This window comes from Poromitra crassiceps (genome assembly GCF_964638095.1).
Source record: "Poromitra crassiceps genome assembly, contig: HAP1_SCAFFOLD_2299, whole genome shotgun sequence".
In the NCBI taxonomy this organism is placed as follows: Eukaryota; Metazoa; Chordata; class Actinopteri; order Beryciformes; family Melamphaidae; genus Poromitra; species Poromitra crassiceps.
Window position 1 is genome coordinate 1 of NW_028150126.1, and position 11,000 is coordinate 11,000.

The 11,000-nt window shown below is 47.5% G+C and overlaps 1 protein-coding gene across 1 annotated transcript; it reads right to left on the reverse strand.

Annotated features, from left to right (window-relative positions):
* Nucleotides 1-5,508: 5,508 nt before the first annotated feature.
* On the reverse strand, nt 5,509-10,895 carry LOC310772203 (uncharacterized protein; the record flags this gene model as incomplete). The annotated part of the gene is made up of 7 exons (XM_083664635.1): nt 5,509-6,700; nt 7,437-7,520; nt 7,793-7,954; nt 8,997-9,157; nt 9,358-9,508; nt 10,467-10,553; nt 10,842-10,895. Coding segments are annotated over 7 exons (783 nt in total), but the record flags the coding sequence as incomplete, so codon positions are not given.
* Nucleotides 10,896-11,000: the final 105 nt, after the last annotated feature.

The window sequence follows — 11,000 nt, forward strand, 5'->3', positions numbered from 1 at the left end:
TATCTGCTCGTTCAAGCCCCTCGACATGACCCGTTCCTTCTACCGCCCCGCTCAACAAGTCTCCTCCAGGAGAGTTCGAAAGCTTCTCCTTCCCTCCTCTCCCTCCCGAGGAGAGACACACACAGAGCCTTTGCCAACTCATCCCATCCCTCCTCCACATGCTCCACTTCTCTCCCCGTTCTGAACAACCTTCTCCTCGACCACCCGGCTACTTGTGGACCAGAGACGGTAACAGCACACAGTGCCAAGGCCATTCCCCATTCTGCTCTGTTGCTATAGCAACAGCAGCGAGGAAGCTGCAGCACTACTTCATCCTATCCCCCCCCCCTCCCTCGCGCGTCCTCTTTTGAACTCTCCCTTCCATCCTCCTGAACCTAAACCAATGAGCTCCGCAGACAGAGGAGGAAGTCGCAACACACAAACCAGCCAGTGTATGAACTCTCCAGCAAGCCAGTCAGGCTAGCGGGACTAGCCGTCGTAGTTATAGGAAGCTTGACTGGCTGAAGCAGTGTGTGTTGGCCACAGAACTGTGCATTTTTGATGGGAGCGGAGGGGGACCTAGGCAACATAGATGAATTAAAGGAAAACGGTGAGAGAGACGAGGGAGGTAGCAAATGACAAAACATACCAGAAAGAGAAGAGCAGTCAATGTGAGTCTTCGTTTCAGAGGAGTCGGACTTGACCATTGAGAGCTACAGGGCGTCAGTTTGGCCGAGGTGCACACACAACACAATACACACGCGCTCTCACAGGACTGCGTTCGCCAGGAATCCTGTATTTCATCAATTTGTTAAAGTACTGTACAGATATATTTTTTTCCTTTTTAATCATTTGCCCCTGTTGATTTTAAAAAGGGGAGCGTTATACCTACCTACCTACCTGTGTATTTTTTTGTTGTTGTTGCACAAAAAGGTGGGGTCACTGTTCACCCGTTCAAAACCGATTCATTTGATTCATTGTAAAATGCAAAGAAGTTGCAAAATGCTGGTTTTAAAAATAACATGTATTAAAACTGCAGTAAAGCCATTTTTGCAGCCAAACTTTTGAGGATGTCTGGAGTTTTGTGTGTATTTCAGTGGCTCTTTTTTTAAACTGGGTCACAAACCTGAGCTGTTCAGTGCACACACTACTCAGGAGTCTAAAGCCTTAGCACATTCTCCCTAGACAAGTGTCTAGACAGTTTGTCTAGATCAGAATTAAGTTGTGTTGCGGACAGGGAACCCTTGCTCTCCACATTTTCTCAAACATGCTAGCTGGTGACATCAACAGCTTATTCTCATATCTGTTATGATTGTGAACGGGGTAAGGTTCTAGTGAGTGATCTGGGACTTGATATTTGAACGCAGATCTTAAGGTCGGTACGATTCAGTGCCAATGGGTCCAGGTCAGAATCATAAAGCTGATTTCCAAGGCTGAATCTGTTGCGATTTAAAAAGGTAACCCTGATTAGAAAGCAACACTTTTTCCTGTTAGTTCTTTGGTCTCATAGACTTGCTTCTTGCAGATCAAGGAAGTGTTGAAAGAAGGAAAAAGTTGACCAGTGTCGTTCAAATTCCATGACTGGTTGAGCTGCTTTTTGGGTCATAAACATGATTTAACCCCTGAGGATTAGTTGAGCTTTTCTGTTGAACATCAGTTAAACCGTGTCAGGAGGAAAAGCAGCCATTTCAGCGACAGGTTAAAACGACCGTATTTTAATGGATTTGTTACATCTGGTCTTGCATGTTGAAACGGATGAAGGGAATCGAAATAGCAAAGCTGCTAGTTCCATTATGCAGCCTTTTCTCTGTAACCAGTTCCATTGTAAGGACCAGGGTAACACTGCCATCGTTACCAATGTGCTTATTGGGAGTCGGGCGAGGAAGTAAATGATCAGTGATTTGTAGCTCCAACCTGCGTTCTGCACCACAGCTGTCTGTTAGTGCCACCCAACATTAACATAACTGTTCATTAAAGAGTCCACCACTGGGTTTTTTTGTTATCTTCACATGATGAATTTGTACCAAGTGCATTTACTACAGTACCACTATCCTCCATTCGTAACATTTGTATGCATTTGTTATTTGATAAGTTTTCCAATTAAATGTGACCCTGGCATTAAACTTGTGAATCTAACTTTATTTTAAAGTTCTCCCGTTTGGCAGTTGGCTCGACAGCACAAAAACACATGTTCTATGAATACTTGGAATTGCCTCCGTTTTGCAACGAACCTTGTGTTAGGAATCACGTCTAAATCAATTAACCCTCACTAATTAATCAATTCAAATGAGCAGATTCAAAATAGCAAGCTTCATCCCGGGCCCGTCATTTCTCCCTGCGCTGGTTAGATTCTTCAAACAAAAAAACATTTAACCACAAAGCAAAGTGCTCCCATTGAATTAAAATGGCTTGGACAAGACTGACACCCAAGGCATGTAGATTTTACAGCAATAAATTGTGAATTCACCCATATACTGGTGTTTTGATCTTAAACAGTTAAGTCAAGATGTAATCTCACAATTTTATTAACCGCAGAAATTACACTAATCCTTTATGTCATCAAATGTCATTTTCTGGAAATAACGATGCCATGCCTAAATATGGGTGGCAGACCTCAGTCAACACACTGATTTCAGTCACGTTAATTCATGGATGGCAGAGCTCAGTGTACACAGATTTTAGTCCGTTTAACCCTTAATATAGACGGTTTTCACCAGCTGCAACCCCACAGCACTTCCTTTTTCTCAGCTTCTTCTTCTGTGTTTTATGGCGGTTGGCATCATGTTGCATTACCACCACCTGAATTGTATCAGCTTCACAGTGCTAACTATTGACAGTGTCCACTTTCTCAGCTATTCAGGGGAAAACACTGACATAGCCTACTTCTATTTCTATTTTTGCTATGTAAACGTTTAAATGTAAAGATAGGCCTATGCGTGCAATAACGTACTGATAGTCAGCTTACTCTGTAACATGTAGCTTTTATTAGCCTCTCAGGCTAGCTCCGGGACGCAATCTTTTTTTTCCCCATGATGGCGAAGGCATGACCCGCCCCTCTCTGCCTCTAATTGGCTGACTGCACTCGCCTGCTTCCCAGGCGAGCCAGAAGTCATCTCAAACGAGCCTATACTTTCATTCAATGTCATGATGCTGCGGGGGAAGTAGGCTACTTCATAGCTTAACTACGAAAATAGTGTCCGCTGTTTATCTCCCTTTCTGCTGCAGCATGTTGAAGAAATAAATGTTCAGTTTGAACAACACCCATTCTGGTCATTATAGAGCAAGATGATCGCTTCCACTACCAGGGCCGCCCAGAGAGATGGCAGTGCCCCTGGAGGGGTCCAGCCACTATGCCCCCCCCCCTCCCCCGCACGCGCTTGACTCATATCCCCGGATACCCCGCCCATGGGGGGGGGGGGGGGTAAAGGGGTAAGCTTCAAGGGGCGCCCCCCACCGCTGGCGGCGCTCTCCTCCTCTCCTCTCCCCTCTCCTCTCTCCCCCTCCCCCTTCCTCTTCTCCTCTCCCCCCTCCTCTCCTCTCTCCCCTCCTCTCCTCTCCCCCTCTCCCTCTCTCCCCTCCTCCCCTCTCCTCTCCTCTCCCCCTCTCTCCCCTCCTCTCCTCTCCCCCTGGTTCCCTCTCCTCTCCTCTCCCCCTGGTTCCCCCTCTGCTCTCCTCTCCCCCTCTCTCCCCTCTGGTTCCTCCTCTCCTCTCCCCCTCTGCTCTCCTCGCCTCTCCCCTCCTCTGGTTCCCCCTCTCTCCTCTCCCCCTCTCTCCTCTGGTTCCCCCTCTCTCCTCTCCCCCTCTCCTTCTCTTCTCCCCTCTCCTCTCCCCCTTTCTCCTCTCCTCTCCCCCTGGTTCCCCCTCTCCTCTCTCCCCTCTCCTCCCCCTCTCCTCTCCTCTGGTTCCCCCTCTCTCCCCTCCTCTCCTCTGGTCCCCCCTCTCTCCTCTCCCCCTCTGCTCTCCTCTCCTCTGGTTCCCCCTCTCCTTCTCTTCTCCCCTCTCCTCTCCCCCTCTCTCCTCTCCTCTCCCCCTGGTTCCCCCTCTCTCCCCTCTCCTCTGGTTCCCCCTCTCTGCCCTCCTCTCCTCTGGTCCCCCCTCTCTCCTCTCCCCCTCTGCTCTCCTCTCCTCTGGTTCCCCCTCTGCTCTCCTCTCCCCCTCTGGTTCCTCCTCTCTTCTCCCCCTCTGCTCTCCTCGCCTCTCCCCTCCTCTGGTTCCCCCTCTCTCCTCTCCCCCTCTCCTTCTCTTCTCCCCTCTCCTCTCCCCCTCTGCTCTCCTCTGGTTCCCCCTCTCTCCCCTCTGTTCTCCTCTCGTTCCCCCCACCCACCCCCATCTGCGGTCGCCTTTTATACACGTCCGAAACAACGCAGGACAACGTGATTGGCTGGCTCAGATTTGAACAGATCTGAGCCAGCCGATTGGCTGTTATCCTGTGATGACGTAATGTCCTGTGGCCCATGACCGGATGGACCATATATGGACTTCCTCCCCCCCCTGGCTGCGCTATCATAGCTGCTGACTTACTGCACTATCCGTCAGATCCGTAACATGGACGTTACTCTGCAGAAACTACAGTAACAAAATCACGAATTGCTGTTTTTGGAGCTCTGCATGTCTGTGTTTGTCTAGTTAATGCGTTAACGTTAGCTAACGGCTAACATTCGCTAGTTAGCCAACCAACCAGCAGCTAACATTAGCTAGCTAGCTAGCTTACCGGAAGCGATATTTTTTTGGGATGATGGCGAAGGCATAACCCAACCCCTGGCCCTCTCTGCCTCTGATTAGTGGCAGCGTTATAAACCATAGATATGACTATATTAAAAACATAAACACACTGGCGTCTTTCATGCATGCTAGCAAGCGTAACTGCTGTAGGTCTGTCTGACCCACTGAGTCTGACGGTCTGACCACAGACTGTAACAGAGATGTAATGCAGGATAGCCAAGCGAATGTGTTTGGATGGAAGTTTGACGCTAGACCAATCACAGGCAGAGAGGGGCGGGTTATGCCTTCGCCATCATCCGAAAAAAAATATCGCCTCCGGGACAACAACGCTTCCTACCCAGCGTGTGCACGTCTTTCCGACAGGGGTGGTTGTTATGGCAACTATCAACAACAACAACAGCAACTACTACTAACTACTACAAGACATAAAGACCGAAATAGGCTACCTTGTTAATGTGTCTGTCGGAGACACGGCCGAACGTTAACATTTAATATGAGCCGAATATCAGCCTGCGCTCAGCTATGTATACAGGAAGTAAACCGGATATCCAGGTGGGTTGTGACGGTTGTTATTGTTGTCAAGTTAAAACTGTCTATAATTGAATTGAACTGTGTTTTATTATTGTCATTGACTCTTTTTTCCCTTTACATTCATGTTGAGAGTAGCAGAAGACTTTGAAATTGATGCATAAAAAAAACACAAATCTGCATAAAAATTCACCAGAATGCAGGAAATGAAATCTCAAGACCAGCCTTACAGTCGTCATACAACTCCAGAGCCCAATTTGTATAAAATTGGATTTATTATACAGCATAAGTAGGGTCGTCTTTTCTGTCTGTCCACCTGTCTCATTTGCACGGATGATGTCCCCCTGCATTGTTGGATATTAAGGGACTCGTTTTGGTCTCTGTGTCTGTGTTTTTTTGCTTAGTTGCTTATACAGTCGATGCTGCAGAGCCCAGGAAGCAATATCACGTTTCACATGCTTGTGCAGTATAAGCTCATAATAAAAAAAGAGCAAATCATGACGGTGAAAATGAATGTGTTGTTTGATCTCAGACACACACAAAAATATTTTTAAAATAATGTTTTTTAACATGAAAACATAAAAAAAAAAGTTTGAAAATTAATTTCCCTCCCGTGTGGTATCGAAAATGGTACCGCATATTGATATTTTCCTGGGTATTGTATCATAGTTAAAGTAAACGGCATACATGATATTATTACATAGGAAATGGTGCATTATTATTACTATTTAAAATGAAGACTCGATTGGTTTGAAGATAAATACTGCATTCCTCGTACAAATCTCAACGGTGCACTGCTGTCTTGGCTTCTTCACGAACACGATCATCCAGTGTGTTCATCTTCACAGTGCTCTTTGACTACAGTGAGCTACAGTATAATTAGCTGTATAATGTAGCCGCTGACTGACGCTAAAGACAGTGGAAAACAAGACTACGCTCATGCCAGTTCATGTTCCCATCACCTTGACATAAGACAAACCACACGTATTTGTCTTTTACCAGCATCAGCCCATAACTCGCTGATATAACACATGGCCAATTGTGACTTCAGCAGCCATTCACAGCCTAACATCGATGTTTTCCACTATACGGTCCACTCATCTGATCTTTTGATTGCGGTCTATGGAGAAATGAGCCTAGGTCGGTGTGCCTCATGATGGCTGGGTTCCATTCTGGTTTCAACACTCGAGTGCAGTAACACCGGCAGCATGCTGCCTCCGCTGGAGGCAGGCAATCACCTAAGACGCTTTTGGGGAAAGCCTTGATCCGTGTCACGTAATGTGACCAATGTGACTGAAGGAGGCGCTCTAAAGGGAAGCCACGAGGTTGAGGCCTGGAGTGAACGGGACAGGATATAAAGGGGTGTTGCAGGAAGGAAGTGGGACGTTTACTTCTTGATGACTTCCTCTTTCAGCTTCTCGGCCAGATGTTTTCTCTTCTGTAGCTTCTTCCTCTCCTCAGCAGAGATCTCCTGTGGAGAGAGACCAGACCAGTGGTCACCACCAGTCAAGACCAATGATGACCTTACCCCGCCAGATGTGCTGCTCTTAGCCTCGCCATCAATGGGGTTGACAGAGTAGGAAGTGAGGAAAAGGAATACAACCAAGCACAGACAGATAAGAGGAATTGACTAAAAAAACTAGGTCATAGCAGCTGGAACTGGCAATCTGGTTAAGCCACACCTGCTACCTAAAAGTCTACACACAGGCTTCATTTTCAGGATGCCGTTTCAACAGCTGCGACACTGACTTTCAGGTTCGGAGAAGAAGATCAATTGAAAAATGCTACTTCTCAATGAACACAATAGCTTAAAAATACAAATTGTTTCGCAAACAGTTGCAGTTTTAAGCCAGTGAAAATTCAGAGATGTAAGCAAAGTCATGGAGAGTGAAAAAGGTGACAGATACCAGGGCAGACACAAAAACCACTCAGAAATCATTCACTAAAAGTAACCTATTTCGGGATGAAGAAGGTGACTAGTTTGCATGAATGGAAAATGAGGCCTCATTGTCTTATAACACCTCATGGCTTTGAAAAGCAATGGACCCGAGTCCAGAGACGGAGTAAAAGAGCTCAGACTTAACAGTCCATTCCTTCTCCATGCTTTTGAGGTTACCGGGAGAAAGACAGAGGGAGACAACTGCACAGCAAATGACAGCAGCACAGCAAATGGTCACATCAGGCAGAGAGCCAGGCTGAGGGGTCACCTTCTGTTTGCAGGGGTGGGCAGAGTGTGCTGCTGGTGGAGGCGGGGTACAGGCCCCGTTCCGCTGGGACTGGCCCACAGCCTCCTGACAGGCCAGACCAGGGCAGAGACGGGGACGGGGGTGTGGGTGTGGGTGTGGGTGGGGGTGGGGGGGTAGAGCAAGAACCCAATGAAAAAGTCGAAGAGGAAGCAGTTAGAAGAAGGAGGAAAGGAAGAAGAGATGGAAAAATTGGGTTAAAGAAAAACAGGTGAAATCAAGAATGAAGATTTGAAATAATAAAAAAATGTTAAAAAGACAACCAAAATGAAAAGCAGGGATGAGCGCCTGGCTTTGAGGTCATTAGATCCTGTATTTACCGGGGTGGGGGGCGGGGGTGTGGGCTTGGCGGGTGTCTCCTCTGGTGTGGTTGTCTGCTTGGCTTTCTGCTGTCCCTTCTTCAGGGCCTGCAGCTTGTCTCGCTGCTGCCGCAGATACAGCGCCCTCTGCTGGAGCTGATCCTGCTGGGACGCTGACAACTCCTGAGGGAAGATCAGGGGGGGGAGATGAACTAGCCTGGGTAAACGCAGCCTTCAACGTGACGTCACACAGGCTATGCCTGTAGCGTAGGTTTCTTCGTGACCGATAGTACATCGAGATCACGTTGGAGGCAGGTTTGCCTCTCTGACCCACCCACACATGCCTCTGTTACACCAGCACCTTTGTGGGCCTGCTAAACCAGACCTAAGGCTGGGTTCACACCGGCGACCCAAGCCTTGCCTATGCCTTGCCTTTACCCACGCTTTTAAATAGGCGTCCGTTTTAGTCAACGAGGCTGTGTACACCGGCCGCCTGAGCGTGAACCCTGCGTGTACCCACGCCTTGCCTGTGCCTTGCCGATTTTATCGTTTAGGCGTGAGTTCTATTTTCAAGCCGACTAGGGGCGTGCACGCAGGCTTCTTCTGTCAAGCCATGAAAGAAAAACGCGACAATATCCGTGGGAAATGGCAAAGTCAACTGAATTTCAAAATAAAATGGAGTTACTACAACAGTGTTGAGCAGAGAGAGAGAGAGAGAGAGAGATTGACGGGTGGCTATCACGTGGGGCTTTCTCCCAGTCTGCAAACAAATCTTAATGAGAGAGAATAGCGACTGAAGAAGCAAGATGGACAATGTTGTTCAGATCACCTCTCTAAAATGTCCGACTATAGTCAGACCTGGTTATACATATCCAGCACCAATAGAACATTAAATATATCCGATTTATTTTACCTATGATAATTCGGACCACACATGAAAAAATACAGTCGGGAGAGAGGAGAGGCGCTTGTGACTCGGCTCCAGGTTCAGCGTGCAAAGGCGTGCGGTGTGATCGCAAAAGCGTGTAATAGGTTCACGCCCAGCTCAAGGTCTGCAGGCGTAGGCGTGGGTTGAGGCAAGGCAAGGCGTAGGTTCTCTGTGTGAACTAAGCATAAAGTCATGTAGTGTGTGCCTGGGGTTAAGCAGAGTGAATCATATTAAGCATATCAGATGATGGTATATTTAAGCAGGTGCACAGACAGACAGACAGACAGTCAGACTCACGGTGTATGGCTTGGAGATGCCGGCCTCTCTGCGTGCCTCGTCCAGCCACGTCTCGGCTGCAGTCTGGCTGCTGGGCGTGGGGCCGACGCACGGCTCGCTGGCCTTCACTGGAGCCCTCACTGCTGGAAGCACTCTGGGCTCCACACAGTTCCTGCTACACTCTGTACACACACACACACACACACACACACACACACACAAACACAAGGCAGGTCAGTTAAATAATAAATAAATAAATAACAAGCGCGAATCCGCAGTAGCTGCGGCCAGTCAGAGTCGTCATGTTGTCACAATTTTGAGCGAGATAACTCGAGGCAGAGTTTCAAAGACTCTCAGGTGTATCTGGAGACGACAGAGATACCTGCGGTGAGTTTAGCAGTGGCAGAGGAGCTGCTCTTGGCTGGACCTTTCTGAACTTCGCCTGTGGCAGCCACCTTTTTCTCCTCCTTCCTGCTGGGTTTGCTGTTGACCTGCAGGGAGGAACCGGGGGAGGAACCGGCAGGCTGAAACACCTGCAGCACAGGCAACAAGAGAAGCTGCCTCAATTTCAGTTCAGTTCACAAGCTACTACTGTACTGCAGGCTAGAAAGCAGCGGCTACAGCTCTATCCACAGTTCTCAGCTTGTGGAGAGAGGGCTCGTCTGAGGTTAGCATGTTAGCAGATGTTTGTCAGCCCTTGATACTACATGAACAACCTACCTTACAGGCTAGAAAACTACTACATGGCCAACCTACCCACCACACAAGCTGTAACATTGAAAATCCCTCAAGATGCACTGATACCTAGGTTTTGAATTTCAGGCCAACACTAGACTAAAAGAGGTTTTGGGATCGGAGAATTTCCCTAGTGTTGGAGAAAATATAAGTTCCATGGGCATTTCCTAATCAATAAGCTATAATAAGCTATCATTGCATACACATCATTGATGCTATGAGTTAACATGACATGACATCTCTCACACATAGATTCACCCCATGGCATTGAGGACTTCTCTCTTTTGCTGAGACCTTGGGAAGTGCATCGTGTCCAATAACAGTTGATAACAGTTTCCCTGTCAGACTCCACGACGCACACATATTTTCCTGCCTTACAGTATAAAGCATATGTCAAACTGTCAGTCATCACTGAATATTTGGACTCTCTACATTGATCAGATGGTACATTGAGATTCAGTCTCTTCTATAATGCAGTTATAGGAGAATGTTATGGTAATGAATGTACTTTCATAAGACATCTTTCTGGACTCCTGGCTTCAGTTTATTTGGTTTATATTAGCTGTTACGTATATTATATTAGCGGATGAGGAGTGGTAATTCCATTCTCTAACCCCTAGTAATAATCAAATTTGTTAACAAGTTCCAAGTGCAGGTCCTAACATGCTTGGTGTGTCTGGGCATTGAAGAGGTATCAGAGCATCCTTAGTTTGGCCAGCAGGTGGTGCTGTGTTGCCACATGGCTGCATGAGTTACCGGTTCAGATTGAGTGGCAGTCTTTCCATTCACTAGCGGGGCCTGGAGACTGCTGCTGCTGCTCCTCTCACCTGTCTCCGCTTTGGCCTTAGCATGGAACAGACAGCACACAGGAGACGAGGGACGCGTCAAACAAGGAGACAACAAGGTCTAACCATTACACATTGATATCATCAGACACTCTTTAGATGTTGTTAACTGAATGATGGGTAAATGTAATCTGATCCTACACAAGAAATTAACCTACACAGGACATGTCCAACGCAGGTAACAAAATAAATACTACATAAATAGATGCAGGTTTTACTGGTATTTATATCAGTTCTTCTTTTGAATGGGTGCTTCACACAGTTGGCTTGAATGCAAGGCTCATACCGGGCACATGGCACATGGCTCACACAGGGCACATGGCTCACACAGGGCACATGGCTCACACAGGGCACATGGCTCACACAGGGCACATGAGGTCCCAGGGGTTGGATGGTGCCTTACCTTGCTTTGTTGGCTGGGGACAGAGGTGGCTTTCTGGGCTTC